The sequence below is a fragment of the Musca domestica genome, unplaced genomic scaffold, assembly GCF_030504385.1.
Source record: "Musca domestica strain aabys unplaced genomic scaffold, Musca_domestica.polishedcontigs.V.1.1 17, whole genome shotgun sequence".
NCBI classification, from domain to species: Eukaryota; Metazoa; Arthropoda; class Insecta; order Diptera; family Muscidae; genus Musca; species Musca domestica.
The window spans coordinates 1,105,638-1,128,102 of record NW_026712230.1 but is presented as its reverse complement, the minus strand read 5'-3'; the positions used below and the strand labels follow the sequence as shown (position 1 = coordinate 1,128,102).

The following is a 22,465-nucleotide window of genomic DNA, read 5'->3' as shown; positions in this document are numbered from 1 at the left end:
ATATGTGCAAAAATTAGCCTTAGCCATCTATCTCAGATCGACGGAGAGACAATGCTAAATTGAGAAAGGCAAAAAGTGAGTGTGATTCTCATTCACTTGAGAATACCCGACACATATAGATTTTGCTTTTCACCAAAGTTGTTACATAAAAAAGCCAAGTGACAATTTGCAGGACTTGACCAGGACGAAATTATGATATTGGTAGCGATCAGAAAATATTGCAAAGCAGTTAGTTTCGTTTCCCGTAGCAGAAATTAGTATGAAGATAAGCCCATGGGGGAATACTCCAGACTTAAGCAAATTTTTTTTTTTTTTTGAATTCTAGAATTTTGTATAAAGACATCTGTTGATATTGACTAGTATTCAAACTAACTTTACCTAACTTTAATATCTTATTAATGTTCTGGTATTGAAAAATATCCAGCGATTGGGGTATTTGTCCTAGTCAACGTGAAATGTAGTCACACTCTCAATTTTCAAACTTTTCCATTCATATTCCATACATTGTATCTTTGAATTGGTGGGTATTGACATTAAGCGATTATTCTTACGATTGGATACAAATTGATTTCCTCCTCCCGTTCCAATACACGTATTCAGGCATATCTGAATATGCTTGTATTACATACTTCAATGTCATTCACTCACACCTATCGCACATTATTATCTGACACAGACAAATGCATTATTATTATTTTTCTTGTTATTGTTGCAACCAATATTTATGTAATATGTTCTGTTCAGGTTTGCAATCGGCCAATTCGAATCTATGAAAAGACTCTCCTTGAGCGAGGACATGTCTGTTCTTTTATAAAAATGCGCTCATATCCCTCTTTGCTGGTATACGTGTATGTGTTTTACGTTCCGCTTTCCTTGAAGCAAGGTGTAATTAATTAGCATACTGGACATTTGGAATAAATTGCAATTTATACGATCGCATCAGAAACGTCCTCAGGTAAATGTTACAAACTGTCTGCGAAACTAACACCCAATGTTGACTTCCGTCTGCTTTTGCCAGTGCACGTGCAAGTGTGTGTGTGTTTGTATGAACATGTGTCCTCCCATCCACGTTCATGCCCGCCGTACATCTGCAACACGTATAATTTTGCGTCAAAATAATGTCTCGGTTAAAGGTGATTGTATTTGCAACAATGTTTCAGCCTGAACATCTCGAATAATGTTATGCACCGTGCCAAGCCCCAAAAGCAAAACGTATCTCAATGAAAATAAAATTGAAGCACATAAACAACAAGAGGCAGCCAGGCTGCGGCAGCAACCAACCAACCAACAGCTACGTCGACAACAGAGCCATCGCAAAAAATACGAAGTAAAGCCACAGAGAGCGACGAGGAAAAATCTTCCACACATAATATGGATTAACAACAAACGGAACTGTAGACATGTTCATTTGTTGTTGTCGGTGCTGTCTGCAACATCAATTCTTTATGGCTACCGTGTTGCGCATGCGTATGTTCACTCGTGGCATTATCCAATCCACACAATCCGCACATTGTGGCCAGACACGCAGCTTAAAACTTTGGCAATTGACTGACAAAAATCGAACGTACCAACAAACCAACCAACCGACCGCCTTGCCCCACCTCGCCGACAGCCAGAGCCAAAGTTCCAGACAACAGCGTTCAGCGACAACAACACAGCAGCCACCATAAACAACATAAAAAACGCTTGAACCACGCTGATAACAATGCACTTATGCCCAGACCAGCAGACAGACTCCTCGACCAAGTCACCAAACCAAGCCAGACGAAAACAAAAATATTTAAGACTGCACACCACTAAGCTCGACAGGTAATTTTTTATGTGATGCCCAGTGTGCCGAATGCAACCAACCAACCTAGCAGCTAGCCAGCCGGTCAACCCGGACAACAACCAGCCAGTCAGCTAACCAGCCAGTCATCCGAACAGCCATTCCGCAAACAAAACAAACAATACACGCATTTAAAACATGTGTATTCATTACAGACACAAATATGTTGCAGACACTTGCCCAACCGAGCACAGACGTTTGCCGGACAGACATTCAAAACAAATGTTACTCCACAGTCCCACAGGGCTGTATCGGGAGGACTGCAATGATAACTCTTGCCCCAATTAATTTAAACAAAAACAATTTGCGAGCTTGTCAAGGATGGAAACATGAATTAGATATGAAAAAATTAATATCTGACATGAATCTGCCGCTGCAACACCTCGAAAAACCCACTTTTGATCCACAAAAAATAAAAATTTTCAGCCGACACCTATGACATGCAGCAAAGCAATGTTTCCTTCCCGCTACTATTGCCACTTCTTATATTTAACCTTTACTTGAGGAATGATCCGATCAGTATTAAAGTAATACCTGGCAGCTGAATAAACAGTGAATACCTAGCAGGACTGCCGAATGAACGTGATGGGCTCCTTAGTTCCAACAGTTGGTACGAGAGCATAAGAGGAAACAATGACTAGACCATCTGAAGTAATCGCAGCCTATATGAGGAAATATTTGAAGACGCAACGGTGACTGATCTAGCAATTTGTCGGGCATCTAAATGTCCGCAACCTGTCGCTTGTCACCTACATCGTTCCCGAGTATACCCTTAAGGTCCAGTTGCTATCCATGGATTTCATTTACAAGACCAAATACCGCTACAACATAACATGTCGTAGCCACGCATATCAATCAAGGACTAAACCAGAACAAGCCGTGTCATAGAACAGTGTTGATAGCCCTTGGCATGTCAAAGGTATTTGATACAGTCAACCACGCTACGCTTTTTGATGATGTCGAGACTTCTACCCTCCACCTAAATTTGAAATGTTGGAAAGTCAATTATATGTGTGGACGCCATTATGTGAAGTTCCGGAACAAGAAGTCCAAACCCCGTAAAATGAAATAGAAAGTTTCTTTGATATCCCTGGACCTTTTTAGCATCTACCTCTCCGCATTTCTACGCCAACCAAATGGCGTTGATCATTTTCCTTTCTCTTATAACCTTACCGTCTGCCTCGCGTAGCGCCATGTGGCGAGTTCAAATTAACGGTGGCCAAAAATGGAAGGAGTTGATACCAAACCTTGCAGCAGAAAATTGTCTAAGTGTTTCAAGGTTTGGTGTACCTTCATTTGACATTGCCGCCACTTAATGATATGTTGAAGTTTTTAACAAGTTCTCCAACTGAATTTACTGCCTGGCATTTTCAGTTAAACTAACCGAACTTCTAATACCCTCCACCATTAAGTAAAGAAAACATTTTTATACAAAAGTATCTGGATTGAAACGTGTTCCACTTTAAACTGCAAACTCCAATAAGATCGGTAGGAGAATGCAGTTAGAGTTTTCAAAAAACAAAATAGTTGCTGGATTCGTTATATGGGGACCATACCAAAACGAGAGCCCATATAGACAATTTTATACTCCAATATTTCAATCTATTGCGAATCTTAAATCCAAATTTCGTGGGTAAATGTGAGTAGGATTATCAAAATACCGAATATCGGTCTATGTCAAATATCAATTACCGAACCGTTGTATTGATACCGTTGACCAATATGAATAATGTTTTGACACCGATTGTAGAATTATGAAGTACAAATACCACATTTCAAAAAAATTTATTAGAAAATGTGGCTTAAATCGTCAAAATACCGAACACCGGAGGGTACCGTTATATGTGCGCTATAAGAAAACATGGACCACATGTAATGTGTCGCCATCACAGCTGGAACCCATTACAAACTACAAATACCAATTTTTAGACAATGCCGTGGAAAACGTGGCAAAACGGCGCCTATTGACATTAGATGTCTCTAAAGCTTTTGATCGTGTCAATCATGTCATCTTATTGATTGAACTTAGAAACAAGTTTATGTTTCCTAAATCGGCTTGTAAATTAATTCATTCCTATCTAGTTGATCGTGAACAGTATGTATATTACAATGGTTTTAATTCTTGTATCGGTAATGTGACTTCTGGTGTACTGCAAGGATAGATTCTAGGCCCAATTCCATTTCTTATTTATATTGATGATATTGGGTAAGTGTACCAGTAGTCGGCTTTTTTTTTTCCAACAGTCGGCATACCAATTTTTTTGTAAGAATAATTAATAATAATAAATTAATTCATTAAAATGTAATATTTTTGCTTAGGTTAACTGATTCGACGTCTTTATTGTACTTTTCTTAAGAATATGAATTGTTGTGGACCTTCACAGACAAAAATTTAATTTTTATTAGAATAAATCATCTTTTCTTAGCGAAATTGTGCACAAAGATAGCTGGCAATATATTTGAAGTAAACAAAATACATTTAGTTATAATAGTTTCAATTATTTGGGCTTAAAAAAAAAAGTGCCGACTACTGGGACATGCCGAACTTAGGCACACTTACCCTTGCTTCTGCATTGAAAAGTTCTTTATGTAATCCTTTCGTGTTTGCAGATGCCATTTTTTGTTGTTCCAATCTTATTCTTCTGTAGAATCCGCGAATATCGAATATCTTTCATTTATTTAAAATTTATTTTTATCTATCAAGTTGGAAATTAACCCTTCAAAGACTTAAGCTTTATATTTTCATCCAAGTAACCAATTTTCATCTCTTAACAATATTGCAATAAATGGTTGCCCTATTAAATTTGTACATGTCATGAAGTGTCTTGGCTTAATTCTTAAATGTTAGAATACACTTGGCTAACTCTATATTTCTGGAACGTGGTCTTATAATTTTGATAGGATTGAAAAAATAGTGCGAAAAATTGTTAGATAAATTTTTTATATAGGTATCCAAGAGGGTGTACGTGCTCTTCAATTAACATCAGTGTTTGTAGGTTGCAATTGTGGGGATTGCATTAATCTACGTACAGTTCTTCATTTTTACAAGATAGTTAGAACCCAACAACCTCAAGAGTTCGCATTTATAAATACTAGACGTAACATACAAATTGATGCTCCACTAGTTCGAACTTCTCTTTTTAAACGATCCGTGTTCACCGAGTCTGGAACTGTTTTGGCTATTCTTACTCCACATTAAATAAGGTATTGAAATCGAATTTCAATGTTGAATAGGATGCATAAAATTAACTTGTTGTTCTGAGATCCTTTAGCCTTATTTTAATTTTACAATATTCATATGGCTGAGGGGCAAACCTGCATAGACAATTTTCTGTCACAGGGCGAAGTATCAATTACACACTTCAAATAACAAATTTGAAACAATTCCGGTGAATAATGTCGCTAAAATCATCAAAATACCGAATATCATGAGGTATCATTATATGGTGGATATACAAAGACGTGGACGACATGACCCTACTGGCAAAATACACAAAGACCTAAAATGGTAAAGACTAGACAAAATGCATTTTGAGCAAATACTTTGTGTCTACAATATATAAAGTAACAGCTCATGACAGAGGCATGTTAATATAAAAACCACAATTAAAGAAACAATTGGCAAATAAAATATTGCCTATTGCAATAAAATATTACATATTGCCTTACAACAGAGGTATTTTAACAGTGTTGCCATATTTTTACTCTGTCTTGTCCTATCTCTATTCTTCTTTGTCTTTGAAATATACACAGTTAAGAATTTTGTTAAGCAGTTTGTGTGCGGTACTGGATATGTATGTATTTACGCATAACACCCAATCGAAACGATTCGAACCGTCTGAAAATCCATTTGAAAAACCAAAACCAAAGGTAGCGTGATCCACTGAAGCAAATTAACCCAAATTGACAAGTTGTTTGCAGCCCTAATTTTTTTTTGGTTTTCATGACTTGATGTGAAGAGTATTAAGAGTTCCGCACGGACGAACATAACGCCTCTTTACATGTTTACATTATAAAATCGACAATATAGGAAAAAATATCGTTATGAGTTCCCTCCCTCCTCCCTTAAATGGAACATGTGGGTGCCCTTTTAATGTAGAGCTATCTTGTTCCTAGATCATAATAATAATTCTCCAAGTAGTTTGAAATTAAGTTCTGTCTTTCGACTAAATCTTTTAAAGTGGTGTTTACTCCTTGTTTGTTACGAAAATATTTTTTTTTTTTTTGCAATTTGAAGAAAAGTTTATGTGAATACTTTAAAGCTTTGTTTTTCCTTTATCGGAAATTCGCCTTTTCATTCTGTCTTGAAAAATTGTTGTAAATACAGACATAAGATATGACCTATTCCGATCCGTCACTTCACGTTTCGTTTGAAGATTCTGTAAGTTTGAAGGTTATACTTATTCTGCCAAGTACCTAGGAAATTGTTATTATCATTTAGAAACCTGATAACTCTACATTAATATGTCGCTCACGTATTTAGCTTATACGGAAAGTTTAGTCAAAACAAACGACCGAAGAAATGGCGAACTCGTATCATCGACTTTGCCGAAAGTAATAACAACATTTCGTTTCTATATTATCGATGATGTAAACAGTAAAAACACGTTAAGTTCGGTAGGACCAAACATTTAATACCTATCCCTACAGGTGAAGAAAGTCTTTAAAAATAAATATATTCGCATTTAGTATTCAAACAAGTTAAAGTGCAAATGCCAGCGAAATAGTTTGGATAATTTGTTAAAATCTTCAAATATTATAAAAGGGAAGTAATGCTAAATGAGGATATACCAAACCTTTAACCTACATAGACAATTTTCTTCTACAGGAATTAAAAAAAAAATCGCAAGAATGGCAAAAATCATGGCACTTCAATCCCATTTCAGAATATAAATATTGAATTCTTATCGAAACCGTTAGAAAAAGTGATCAAAATCACAAGAAACTCGAATATCAGGAGTTACCGTTATATGATGGCTATAGGAAATCGTGAACCTATGTAGGCAATTGGTATCTATATACAGTAGTTGGTATCTATTTTGAACATCAACAATCAAATTTGAAACACTTCCGTTAAAAAATGTGGCTTAAATCTTCAGAATACCTGATAACTTGAGGTAAAGTCATATGGGGACTACAGGGGAACGTATCTAGACAATGTAATGCCACAGGAGGTACAATATATTACGATCTCCAAATACCATTAGAAAATGTAGCTTAAATAGACAAATTACCAAATACCGGAAGGTACCGTTTATGAGGGCTGTACGAAAATATAGAAAAAATTTCCCAGTATTTGGTTCTTGACATAATAAGCCAGCAACAAGTACTGGTACCAAAATTCAACCATTTCTGACGACTCCTTCTCCTTCGCAACATAGTGGGTCTTATATCCACTACTAAATCAAAAATAAAAATTTAAAAAAATTTACTAAATTTTCAGTTTAAACGCAACGAAAAATAGTATTTTTTTAAACCCCAAACATTACATGCGCACTACGAGTATCCTCGAATAATTTTGTTGTTCAATTCCTAAAACAAAGAACACACCTCCTGAAAAAGGCCCCAATTAGTTCAATTCCCGTTGTCCAGCGAATAGCACTGCTGCAATGTGTGCGTGTGTGTTTGTTGTCTGTGTTGCTCCAGCTAAATGCTCTCCTCTGATGGAATACTGTGTTAACTGGTGAACTCTACTCGTGACCAATGTTCGTTTGTTTTTAAGGTCTTTATGCCAAAAAAGTCTGTTTTGAAAGAAATAAAAAGGCACCAACAACGACGACAAATAACACCAGCAATAACAACGATGACGACGACAAAAACAACCACAGAGCAGCAGCAGCAACAGCTACATTCATGCAGCTGCAATGCATTGATGACTGTTATGCGTGGCATCCAAGAAGGCCTTTAAGCGTCCAGACGTCTGAGGTATTTTCCGTTCAATACGAATAGCATTCAACGTGACAATTATCATCGTTCTGCATATTCGAGTATGTCGAAATGTTCGAAATTACGAATGCATTCCCAGACATTTGTTGAGCAGACAGACAGACGTACACAAATTGATTGGAAATTTTTGTTGGAGAAAATAAAATTAAAATACGAAACAAAAAACAAAAGAAGAAGAACTGGCGGAGGTTGTCAATGAATTACTAGTTTCATTGTTTTTGCAACTTCTTCAATTGATGTGTTCACATTAATCAGTGAAATGTACCAAAAATTGTCCACAATTGCCGAAGAGGCTTAGTTTTATTACAGCTGACAGAAACTATTATCCCAAATGTATGGGATGTATGTTAGAGAGTTCTCAAAAGTTATTTGACAGATGATAAAATTTGTATTCGGACTATCAATAATGTCTCATTGGAAATATTTCTACTATATTGTGCAATATATTAGTTGTCATCGGATTGTGGTCGAAAGTTTAGGTTGGGCCGAATGGTATGGAATTTTGCACATAAAACCAGATTAGGCCTGAAAATAACAAAATTGATCGAAATCGGTTGATCGAAATCGGTTCAGATGTAGCTGTAGCTCCCTCATATATTGTTCATCCGATTTGTTATTTTTGCCCTCCGCAGCCGTAATATGCACTCTGCAACAACAATATTTGGGGAATATATATTAAATACAGCTCAGAAATACATTTGCTAAATTTTATCGACATCGGTTCAGATTTGGATATAGCTCCCATATATATCTTTATCCGATTTCAAATAAATTGTGCCCCAAATGGGCAATACAATTCCGAATTTAAAAGATACAAATGCTTCGGCATAGTTAGTCCTTTGAACATTAAATAATAATTATAATCATAGCGTGTATGATTAAATTCTCCCATAAAAACTTTTAATTGTTATGTGGAGCTCTACTAAATTAGCAAAGTGGTGTAGGGTATCATGAAGTCGGCCCCGCCCGACTTTAGGACATTCTTTACTGGTTTTTTTTTGGATATTTATTTTTTAGTAAATAATAAAAAATTTCGCACACCTCAATCTCTTAACGACATTTTGTTAACGTGTGTTTGATATACACGGTTCGCATGTTTGAGAGAAGAGAAATTGAGAACCGATTGTTCCTTTACTATGGTAGTACTAATGAAAGAGCGAAACTCGGACAACTGATTTTTGATTTGAAAATGAATTACATGGCAGCCAACAATCCATACTATAGTTTTACTCGGCCAAATATGTTTTGGAAAAGTAAAGAGAGAAGGTAATATTTGATTGTGTTCTCTTGTATTTGACTTCAAGTAAGAAAAGGTTTTCTAGTAAATTGCTGTAAAAATAGTAAAAGTGGAAGATGTTACATGTAAAGGGACAAATCCATTGAAATAGCCCCCTTATACGCTCGTTATCGTGATACTGGTAACGTAGACCGACGTCAAGGAAGTGGACGGAAGAAAACAGTACCATCAGCAGAAATGGTTTGAAAAGTAAAGATGCGACTTGATCGAAACCCGTGACGCAGTGGCCGAAAAATGGCTCGTGACCTGGACATATCGCAATATTCCATTCGGCAAATATTAAAAATGAGGTCGGGGTAAAGCCATTAAAATTCCAAAAGAGCAAGAACTTACACCGCAACAGAAAGAAAATAGACACAAAAGAGTTGCTTCGCTTGGCCGAAAGTGGTCCGAATTTGGTTTTCTACGATCAGTTGTCCAGCAGTTTATAAACAAACAAAATGATCGTGTTTACTTGCCAAAGAGGTCAGCTGCAAATGTGCACCTTCGGTTGGCCAACAGAACTCAAGCGCCGGTCATGGTGATGGTGTGGGCCACCATAACATCAGAATAAATGCCGAATATTATCGCGAAAATATTCTGGAGGGTGTATTAAAGCCTTGGGTACGCAAACATTTTGGCCGCAGACCTTGGATATTCCAACAGGACTCAGCACGCGTCACCCAAGTATGGTTACAAAATAAGGTTCCTCGATTCCTTAATTTCCAGCGCACAATGGCCACCAAAATCTCCGGATACCAATCCGTTGGACTATTGTGTCTGGAGAATTTTGGAAAGGAAGGTTGGAACTAAAAACCAGTAAAGAAAGTCTTAAAGTCGGGCGGGGCCGACTTTATGATACCCTACACCATTTTGCTAATTAAGTAGAGCTCCACATAACAATGAAAATTTTTATGGGAGAATTCAATCATACACGCTATGATTATAATTATAATTTAAAGTTCAAAGGACTAAATATGCCGAAGCATTTGTATCTTTTAAATTCGGAATTGTATTGCCCATTTGGTGCACAATTAATTTGAAATCGGATAAAGATATATGTGGGTGCTTTATCCAAATCTGAACCGATCTCGATAAAATTTAGCAAATATATTTCTGAGCTGTATTTGATATATTTCCCCAAATATTGTTGTTGCATAGTGCATATTACGGCGGCGGTGGACAAAAATAACAAATCGGATGAACAATATATATGGGAGCTATAGCTATATCTGAACCGATTTCGATCAAATTTGGCATACATATTTTCAGGCCTAATTTGGGTGTATATGCAAAAATCCATACAATTCAGGCTGATATTACACGTTTGCAAATCGGACGAATATATATATATGGGAGCTATGTCTAAATTTTTACCGATTATCTCCAATTTCAATAGGGTTCGTCCTTGGGCCAAACAAAAGATCTTTGCAAAATTTCATCTGGATCGGGCAATAAATGCGACCTGTACTTTGTTTACAAAAATACATGGACAGACGGACGGACGGACATGCATAAATCGACTCAGAATGTGATTCTATGCAGATCATCAAAAGAAACTATGGGTCTATCTCGTTTCCTTCTGCCTGTTACAAACAAATGCACAAAGACATAATACCCTGACCACCTTGTGGTGTAGGGTATAAATACCAAAGTGTCGATCAAAATACCGCAGGGCAACATTCGTCACACACTGGTTTCATTGGCCGTTTAAAGGCCATAATTCGTGCCAAAGGTGACCAATTCGAACAAATCTAAACATATTTTAATATATGATGCTATTTTCGACATTTTTTGCTTTCATTTAATAAAATTTAAAAAAAAATGTAAAAATTATGGCTTTTGACTTTGTTGCAGTTTTTATCTCACCCAGTATATCATTTGATATTGCCTCACCGATATAATGATTTTAGACCCCAAGTTTCTTCTTAGACTAAATCCGTTTCAGAACATTTGGAGTCGATCTAGCATAACCGTCCGTCCATTCGTCCATCCATCTGTCTGTCTGGCAGGCTGGTGCGCACGTTAACTCTCGAAGGGGGTATTTGATCCTTACTTGGTGCATCGTAATATTATTATCAAACTTAGATCGAGTTCGTAGATGGGCAATATCGGTCCATCCTTCTAGTATCTCCCCCACAAAATGTCAAAGATAATAATAATTTACTGCACAAAAAGAGAAAGGTTAATCCAATTTTGCTCTAACTTTGCAAATCCCAATATTTGCATCTGTGCTATTTCAGGGAAAATGGTCCTCTCTATTCCGATTTCCTTCAAATTTTGCAATATTTTTATCTGTATTAGATGAAGTATAAAATTGGAATACCTCGGTCCGCTATATCTGTTGCCTCGCGCATATTTCCACGTTTTCCAAAAAAAAAATGCTCATATCTCATTAAAACACAGGAAGTAGTCCATATAGTCCAAATCTGTCACGTTGTAATATTTATATCAATCTTAGGTCAGATATAAATGACCAACTGCTTCGGAACCTCCCCCATAAAGGGTCAACAGTTTGAATAATCATAACTCAGTACAGGGGTTATACAGCTGTCGGCAAAACCGACTGATACTATTTTACTTGTTTTTAGAGTAGCATTAAATGAGAAAAAAAATAATATAATCATAATTTAAAGAAATGCGAAGATTTTGGATACGTTTTTATCTGAAATGGACTGAATTTTGTCATCTGGTTTTCTTAATGGATACCTAATGTCCTTTATTTTCTTAATGGATACCTAATGTTAATATGAGTCCACTATTTTATATAGCTCCCAAAGAACCCCATCCCCGATTTTACTTCTTTGAAATGTGTTCACCGTACGTTTTCAATCGGTTTTGCTGAAATTTAACATTCTTGTTTGGGATAGGGAAAACAAATTGATGAGCCAACAACTGTCAACATTGAACCTATAGCTCTCCTAATACCCTGTTTCCTATTTGATGTTTTAAGCAAAATTTTTCAACAGATTTTGATGTGATTTGGCATTTTGAATTCTGAATACAATATACACCTACTTGCAAAAAATTGTAAAAAAAGTCTAACTCTTTGGAATACCTTTCGCATAAAGGTACCTCCACATTTGACGTATTTTAAAAGAAGAAAGGCGAGTAGGATCCACAGACGCAGATATATGCAGCTGAAATCAATTTTTTCAGTGTAATCGAACATTTTTTTCAGAGTTTGACAGTGCGAAGTAATGCCCTAGGTAGTGGAACTTAAACTCTTTAACTGTTAAAAGACACTAAGTTTTCTACAGCAGTTAGGAGTGAAAATATGAATATGTCTTTAATTAAAAAATTTCGACAGTACTATTAACAGTACTATTGTACGACAGTACTATTAACTCTCAATCCAATAATGATAGATAAAACACTAACATTTGGTGTAATTTTATGTTTGAACTGACTATACTGCATTGAATACTTTAAGTTTTTCCAAAATTATAAAAAAATAATTCCACATTCTTAGCTTTCAGTTGCCAAATGAGGTTTTAAAGATAAACAAGAAAAAAAGCAATGTACCCGAATACCCTCCACCATTTAGAATGAATTTGAAATCTCCAAAATCCGTTTAAAATTCTGTTTCAATCTTAACAAGTAAAAAAACATTAAGTTCCTCCGGGCCAAACTTTGAATATCCTCAACCTTAGAGTAAAGGAAACATTCGGGCCCATTATGACCCACATATACCAATATTTAGACATATTCATGGGGAAATGTGCCAAAAATCATCAAAATACCGAATATCGGGAAATACGGCTATATGGGGCTATATAAAAACGTGGACCTATATGTACAGTGATTCGCCAAAAGAGCTAGAACCCATGAAGACCAACAAATACCAATTTCTAGACAAATCCGCGAAGAAATGTGACAAAAACCATCAAAATGCCGAATATCGGGAGGTACCGTCATATGAGGGCTATACCAAATCGTGAACCTATACATGCAATGTCTCGCCATACGAACTGGGACCCATTATGACCAACAAATACCAATTTTTATACAAATCCGTGAAAAAATGTGGCAAAAATCATCAAAAAACCGAATATCGGGAGGTAAATTTATGTGGGGGTTATACCAAAGCGTGGATCTATACATACAATGTCTCGCCATACGAACTGGGAACCGTTATGACCTACAAATACCAATTTTCAGACAAATTCGTGAAAAACTGTGGCATAAATCATCAAAATATCGAATATCGGGAGGTACCGTTATATGGGGACTATACCAAAACGTGGACCGATATATCTCATTTTCAATATCAACCATCCTAGACACAATACAAATTGCTCTACTAAATTTCAGTGCTCTACGTCAAATAATGTGGGCTGTATCGTGATTTCAACAGACAAACAGACGGACATCGTTAAATCGACTTAGAACTTTATGCTGATTATGAATATATATATTTTATGGGGTCTACGACCTGCATTATAATATTGTAGCTAAAATCATCAAAATGCCGAATATATGAAGTTACTGTTATATCGGGGCTATACGAAAACCTGGACCTGCAGTGACAATTTTCTGTCACAAGCTTTAGTACCTTCATATACGGAATTTCCAACAATTTCAGTGAATATTGTAATTAAAATCGTCAAATTACCGAATATAAGGAGGTACTGATATAAGGAGCCTATTCGAAGACCTCGACCTGCATAGACAATTTCTGCAATTTGCAACAACTCCGGTGAATAATGTCGCTAAAATCATCAAAATGCCGAATATTGGAAACTTGGTCCTGCATACACAAATTTTTGTCATAGGCAGTAGTACCCATTACGAATTCTAAATACGAAATTTGAAGTAACTCCGGGAATAATGTCTCAAAATATATATCAGGAGGTACCGTTGTATGGGGGATATACAATATCGTGGACCCATATAGACAATACTCTTCTAGGATTCTGAAATCACTTCTTTTGTGGATTTTCAGACAATTTCATTGAAAAAATTTGCTACAACCATCAAAATGCCGAAAATTGGGGGGTACCGTTACATGGGGTAACGCGGACCGATATAGCTGGCAGACAAATAACTGATCTGTGCAAATTTTAGCTTCCTATCTCCACTCGTTTTAACTGTAGCGTGATTACAACAGACGGAGGGACATATAAACACTTTGTTATGACTACAATTATTATTTCGATGAGTTACAAACGGAATGACGAACTTAATATAAGGTGTGTATATCTTCTCTTCTTCTATATCTATAAAAGAGGAAAATGTTTGTATATTTGTAATTTATGGACTCAAAAACCGCTGAACAGATTTTCCTGCAAATGCCCAAGTATACTAGAACATCACGTGAAAGTAACATAGGCTATAAACATTTTTGAAATTCCACTTGGAACTGGAGATATGGCATCAGAATCGGATGTACCTCCCAAAAATTTAGATATTTTGCACATATCTATTAATCGATTAAAGATACAAAATTGGAATGCGTAACGGAATTTGGAACAAAAATAATTTTGCCAAATTATATTGAAATCGGTTCAGATTTGGATATAACTCCCATATATATTTTCGGCCAATTTCATGTACGGGTTGCCCATTATCGACGGACCTTTGGGCCCATTCCCATCGACGAGGCTTGTCCGCAGGCAACATTCTTTGCGTCAATTGAATTTTGTACGGGAACAAATGCAAATCAATGCGAATAATCCGTTGTAAAGTGGACCGAGCCATGCCCAACTGCTGAGAACGGCGTTTTTGGGATGTTCTTGGCGATCTCTCAACACTGGCTCGTACGGCAGCGATATTCTCGGCCGATCGCCTTGGTCGACTTTTATATGGCCTCTTCGGATTAGAAAGAGCCTTACCAGTCGAAAATTTGTCGTATAAACACTTAATGGTGTTCTTAGAAGGCGCACTTCTCAAATTGTTTAATGTTTTAAAAACACGTTGAGTTTTCACAATTGACTTCTTGTAAATTTCAACTATTTCAGAGCGCTCGCGTGGCGTGTATTGGTTCATGGTAAAAATCTGCTTGGACTGACGCTTCAAACGCGGTATGTCATTAAGCGATGTGACATCTCTGTCAAAAGTTATGGCGTTGTCAGATGGGTCCGTCGAATATGGGCAACCCTGTACATGATGCATTAAACACGCTGTGTAAGCCACATTTCAATGAAATTTGGAATGTTTGATGGAATTTGTCTAAAAAATTGTTTGCAAATTGGTTCAGATTTTGATATAGTTGCCATATACATATTTAGTCGATTTCATGTATTTGATGCACCAAACTCGCTATGTATCTCTAATTTCAATGAAATTTGGAATATATATATATATATATATATATATATATATATATATATATATATATATATATATATATATATATATATATATATATATATATATATATATATATATATATATATATGTATATATATATATAGATATATATATATATATATATATATATATATATATATATATATATATATAAAGGAAAGTTTCACGGTCTATATAATTTAATGTTTGAAGATTATTTCATGCAATTTCATATATATATATATATATATATATATATATATATATATATATATATATATATATATATATATATATATATATATATATATATATATATATGAAATTGCATGAAATAATCTTCAAACATTAAATTATATAGACCGTACTACCAGTTCAAATAAAGATTTCATGTGTGTTTATTATGTGAAACTTTCCTAGTCCCCTTAAAATAGCCGCATTTAGTTCGCGCCTGCCTTTTCTTCAGCAAAAAATGTTTTATAAAATTGTTTATATAATTAAAACTATGAAATGATAGAGTAATTAGTTTGTGATTGTTAATGAGCCCAAAAAGTGGACCTTTATTTAAAATTCTACACACTAAGATCACAAAACGTCAGCGTAAAATTCCGTAAAGCGGACTATACCAAATGAAGTGCCCATTTGAAATTTTTTGCAATGACAGTCTCCATATATTGTGGCTTAAACTACAATATTGGTGCAATGCAGAGTGGTGGACCGTACATCCCATTTTTAACACCAAACATCCTAGACATAATTTAGCATGAAGTGTATTAAAATGTTAATAATTATGTCCTTTATTATAAATTTAATTATCGCCGGAAGTTACGATTCGCATGCTACTTGCCTTACATACATTGAATATGGTTACCAAGAATATTTCTGTTTCTCTACTATTTCATTCATAAACTTACCGGCTTTTTATGACACAGTTGGTCAGTATGACAACCTGTTCATCTCGATTTCAACTGTAATCAGCTTGGATTAATTTCGTGTTCCTTGGCGTTGAGTGTTCATTTAAAAATCTGTTTGTACAACAATTAATTACGCACAATGACAGGGTTTTACTGGCTACACAGACTGCGAAGGACTTAAATATACATTCAAGTCACAGATTGATTTTTATCCTTTCCACTGTAGATAAAAGGGTATAATAAACTATTCACACCTTTTGTATATATCTTCGTGATCAGCTTAAGATCTTGATACAATATGGAAATATGGGAAAATGCGGACCACTCCTAAAGGCGCCTGTCCCATAAAATGTCAAAATTGTGACTATAAATTACATAAAATTTGAAATAAGTGCCCAAATTTAATTCGCACATCCCAGAATTCTGTAAAAACCCCATATCTAATAGAAATGTAGAATATGTCGGACTTCTCCTTCCGGCATCTGACCCACAAAAGGTCGTAATTGTGATTAAGAATAACATGCAGGTTGAAATAAATTTCCGATTTTCGTTTGCATATTCCAGGATTTTTGTGTGCATTAGACGAAGTGCGAAAGTGAAATATTTTGATCCATTTTAAACTTTTAAAAAACTTTAAAAAAAAAAACAAATATGAACATTTTCATAAGAAGAGGAGGAAGTGGTCGACATAGTTCAAACCTGGCACGTCGTAATATGGTCTAAAAATTTTAATTTGTTGGTCGTAATTAGTTCTAGTTTCGGTGGCGAAACATTGTAAGGTGCACATTTGTGTATAGTCCCCATATAACAGTACCTAACGATATTCGGTATTTTGATGATTTTTCACGGATTTGTCTAAAAATTGGTATTTTTAGGTCATAATGGGTTTTAGCTCAGGTGGCGAAACATTGTATGTATAGTCCACGTGTTTGTATAGCCCCCATATAACGGTATCTCCTGATATTCGGTATTTTGATGATTTTTGCACATTTTCCACGGATTTGTCAAAAAATTGGTATTTGTTGGTCCGGTGGCAGAACATTGAAAATTTAGGTCCACGTTTTCCTATAGGGCACATATAACGACACCCACCGATACTCGGTATTTTGATAATCCTAGTCACATTTACCCACGATTATCACTACCCAAAATTGATATTTAAGAAGATTTGGTAGAGGACAATCCTTGAAGCATAAAATTGTCTATATAGGTTCCCGTTTTGGTATGGCCCCCATACAACAGCCTAACCCACTTTATGTTTTTTTTAAGTTTAACAGTATTATCAGAACGGTCTTACTGGTATATGTAATTTAAAGTGGAACACGTTTGAATTCAGATACTTTTATATAAAAATTTTTTCTCTACCCAATGGTTAGGCCGAACTTATTGTTTTTTACATATTCATAATGCAAACTAGAATCTATCTATCCATTGGCAAAACCGACCGATAATTTTTAACATGTTTATTCTATACCTCTACTTATACCGCAAAGGTGATTTTCCATACCGAACTCATAGTGTCAGTACCGATTCCAGTTTATTTATAACAAATTGCTATATTCTATTATGTAATTGCATTAAACATTGAAGTGATATTTCTTTATTATCAAACTAAATCACTTTAACCAGTCTCCTTACAAAAAAATAAGAGACGCTGCCATCCTTGCCTGCAATTGCCATACATTGTCCCTTTATCGTTACCCTTTAACAAATTAATAGTGAAGTGTGATTAGTTGCAAATGACACATTATAATTAAGAGCTATATTTAATTACAGTCCGCACTTCTGCCGTCTGCCATCCCAATAGATAGATACCTAAATTGTTGGATGAACATGGCAATACTCGTATTGTGTTATGATGCAGTCACATCAGCAGCACCGCGCTGCGGCAATCGTATAGCTGCCTGTTGATCGGGTTCTTTTGCTGAAGGCGACCCTACACTGACTGACTGCATTGGCCAGATGAATCGAAACGAATTTTTCAATACCAGTAGTTGGTAATTTTAGTAATTAATGGTTGTAAAATGAAAATGTACTCACATCGATAGGCAGCGGCACCTATTCCATAGTACCCATAGGAAACAGCAACAGCTACGCCAGCTCGCAAATGGGGGGAGAAAAACTCGTTTGTAATAACTTTGTAACAGGATGTGATCGCATTAGCATTGCGACAACGGCAGAAGGCACAGATATGGCTGGCTGGCTGGTTCCCTCTTTATCCAATTCGAAGGAAATATCAAAAGTAGAAATTAAAACATTTATCAATTACGACGACAATTAAAGAATATGCCAATTCTTGTGAGATAAAACGCCGTCTCTGGAAGTGCCATCGCAGACAATGACTATTGAAATGTTTTTTTTTCCTTTTTTTTTAGAAAAGTAAAATATGAAAAGTTTTTTTCCGAACCCCGTGCAAGTTTCAACACCATTTTAATGTTGAATTTATTTATAACAGACAAAAATGGACCCATAGTTCCTTTGAACGATTTATAAAATCAGTTTTTAAGTTGATCTACTTAGAATCAGGTCGCATGTAATCGGCCCAGAATTAGATATAGCTCACGTATATTAGTTCCATCCGATTTCAAAGATCAAACGTGCCATTTGTAGTACGCATTCCATCAATAACGATCATCATTAGTATGATTTACTTTTCAATAATTCCAAATAAAATCATATATTTGTTACAGATAGAACTGATAAATCTGTACAGTGTTGTAGTATATGAGTTTCCGCCCCTTTTCCTTCGGGGTTTCCTTTAGAATTTGGATCTTTCCTTAAGTGCCGTTGGACCATAATTAGACTACGGCTACACGGTCATATTAGTTTAGGTTATGTTTATATCCGGCTCCATAGAATGGAGCTATATCTATTTTATCGTTGATAGAAACATGATAGTCACTATAAAATTCATATATTTCATATATATCAAATACATCTCGAAAATACCTCTGCCAAATTTTATCGAGATCGGGTCAGATTTGTATAAACCTTCGATATGCATCTTCATCCGATTTTACAGATATTGTCCGCCATATATGTAATATCACCTCCGAAGCAGTTATTTTTGTGAAATTTTTTGTACATATTACATGGGTAAATATATTTTTTCTAGTTGGGCCCAACCTCCAAATGATTTCGAAATACATTTGTCCCTACAAACCATACATACAACATATATATGGGAACTATATCTGAACCGATTTTCATCAAAAGCACTTACTTCTAGGCTGAATTCGGTCGGAAGTGCCAAAATTCACCCCTATTGGGCTGATATTAACCATATGGTGTACAATAAACCTGAAATCAAAGAAAGATGTATATGGGATCGATATTCAAATTAATTTTTCTAACAAAAATCTTGTATTGGCGAAAACCCACAAAGCAGTAAACCATGATAGACAGACTATAGAAAAAAATAAAATGATGATTCACTCAACACGCGCCACCCAAGAATGGTTACAAAATGAGGTTCCTCGATTCATTTCCAGAGCACAATGGCCACCAAAGTCTCCGGATACCAATCCGTTGGGCTATTGTGTCTGGAGTATTTTGGAAAAAAAGGTGGGCACTAAAAAATACCAAAGTGTCGATCACCTCAAGCAAGCGCTTCGCCGGGAACGGGTCAAAATTCGACAGAGCAAATTTCGGGCAGCGTGTGACGGTTTCATTGGCCGTTTGAAGGCCATAATTCGTGCCAAAGGTGACCAATTCGAACAAATCTAAACTTATTCTAAAAGTTGTTGCTATTTCCGACATTTTTTGCTTTCATTCCATAAAAATACAAAAAAATTAAAAAAACGTTTGACTTTGTCGCCGTTTTTAATCTCACCCTCTACACTGCATGTGCACGCAGAGGAAAATTTCGTTGCAAACAAAATACGAAATTGAGTATGCCCCATCTTGTGGAGAAAGGTATAAGAATTATTATATTGTATTATATTGTTAGTTTAATTATAGTTTACTTCACTCAATAAAAACTTCCTATCTACAAAGAATCCCTTTTCTCTAATCATGGCCGAAACTCCTTACATTTACAGGCAACCAAGTGACTTGCGACGACATTAATTGTGGCCCAAAGCAGGTCTGTCTTATTGATTTGCTCACACACCAGCCCCGATGCACGCCATGCCGCTATAAGTGTTCACGAAAAAGGAGGCCAGCAGTAAGTATTATTTACATTAAAAAAATAATATTAAAAATAAATACACCTTATATAAAGTTTTCAATTCGCCATTGCGCATGTTATGCTAAAGGAAAAACTGATTAAATAATTCAATGTAGTAAAATTTTAAATTAAAACAAAAATAAAATTTAAAATGGTCAAAATTGGAATTTTCCCCATATTATATAACTACTATGCATTATAATTTATTTCAAAATATGTGTAATTGGAAAATTTGTTCTCCTTTTTCAGTCTGCCCGCTTTGAGGAGGAGAAAATTTGTGGAGTTAATAACCGCACCTATAACTCCTGGTGTGAAATGCGCAAGGATTCCTGCTCCACTGGATTTTACATCGATGTCAAATATCCTGGCCACTGTCACTGAACACGGCGGATTAGCCATGGATTAACCCCAATTTGTCCGTAGTTGTTTGTTAGAATTTATTGAATAGCAAAAAAAAGAAAACAATTTTTTGAAAATCTCAACAAAAAACGTTTTAACGGCACATAATCAAAATTATAGCACATTATGTAATACAAAAAAAAAGCCCAGTATTTTCCAACCTGAATGATTGAAAATAAAACAAAACAATATATCAATATTCGTGATCAGAGCCTATGAAATCAAAAGGCCTATTAGATTAAATTTTGAAAAATTTTGCCAATCAAGATTTTAGTTTGCCCAGCTGGGATACGGAGAGCTGTGTGATATACATAATTCAAGAGACTCAATTTGAACCGAATTACCAAAACAATTGTCTCTTGTCGTTTCCATTTACATCACATCCCGGGGTTTCCTTTACGCTGGGCTTATTAAGAATGGATTTGGAAAAATATGCTACTGGGTTTTTATTTTGGAAAAAATTAGCAATTTTAATATAAATTTATTAAATGAAAATGTATTAGCAAATTTAATAACAAAACATATAACCCGGCACATTTTTCCCACCTAACATTATGCAATTTAAGAGGTATTCTAGAGATCAATATACGGAATAGAACCAACACAAAAAACATACCGAAAAAGCAGTACTTAACAACAAACAAACATATTTACTTACTGGATGTGCTTAACAAATTACAAATCGAATAACACACTCACACACCCACATGCAAACGACATTTCTGAAGAGGCTTAACAGAACTCTATATACAAACACATTTACATACATATTTATACATACTCATGCATACACACCCCGACACACAGCAATATTAAAATCTCGTTCAAAGGATGACAACGTTTCAATTTGTTTTTATTGCAAATTAACCTGCCCGTGTACAGGCTGGTGGTAAACATGTAAGAGTATTAGTTATTGTTAGATTGTATTCGAACGAATAATTAAATGTATTTATTTATTATTTATTTAACAGTAATAAGTTTTTATACACTTATACACACATACACACCCACACGTAACACACTGATGCAGCTCAATGGCAAAGGATTATCAAAAATTTATTGACCAAATTGTAATTCCGAATGTTTCACTTGCCCAATTTAAACGAAAAATTGACCACACACATACACATATACGCATACAAACACATGTACTTTTATTTTCAATTGACTGATAGCGTAAAAGAAAATCGGAATGCAAATCGAAACGAAGTGAACAAAAACAAATGAATGCATAGTATGAAATTTATTATTATTAATTAATTAATTATTATTATTATATTATTATTATTATTTGTTAACAATGTTTATCTACACACAGATGACATGCATACATATTTATATGATAATAAATGAACGAAATTCAAACCGTAATAAAATTTTAACCATTTTGAATGTCTATCAACCGAATGGAGTTTTATTTTATATGAGTAGAATAGTTGGAGGGTATTGTTTGGCTGTAATATGAACTGATGGTTTTCTTACCTAGTAGTGGGGTACTTAGCCGAACTTAATCACTTTTAACCTGTTAATTTTTTGGAGATTCGAACCAGCGGGTTTAAAGATGTATATGCACTCTCTATACCGTGGTTACCATCTCTTAATTAAAATAAGGCACTGCCCAATGTATATATTTAAGTATTTTC

At 35.2% G+C, this 22,465-nt stretch overlaps 1 protein-coding gene across 2 annotated transcripts in view; it reads left to right on the top strand.

Annotated features, from left to right (window-relative positions):
• LOC131800398 (putative uncharacterized protein DDB_G0277255) overlaps positions 1 to 22,213 on the top strand; it is a 109,877-nt gene extending 87,664 nt beyond the window's left edge. For both annotated transcript variants that reach the window (XM_059120335.1, XM_059120334.1), the window contains exons 7-8: positions 20,296 to 20,420; positions 20,673 to 22,213. In XM_059120335.1, coding sequence (XP_058976318.1) covers positions 20,296 to 20,420; positions 20,673 to 20,804 — 257 coding nt within the window. In that variant the 3' untranslated portion in view covers positions 20,805 to 22,213. The remainder of the gene's footprint in view (positions 1 to 20,295; positions 20,421 to 20,672) is intronic.
• The last annotated feature ends 252 nt before the right edge of the window (positions 22,214 to 22,465 follow it).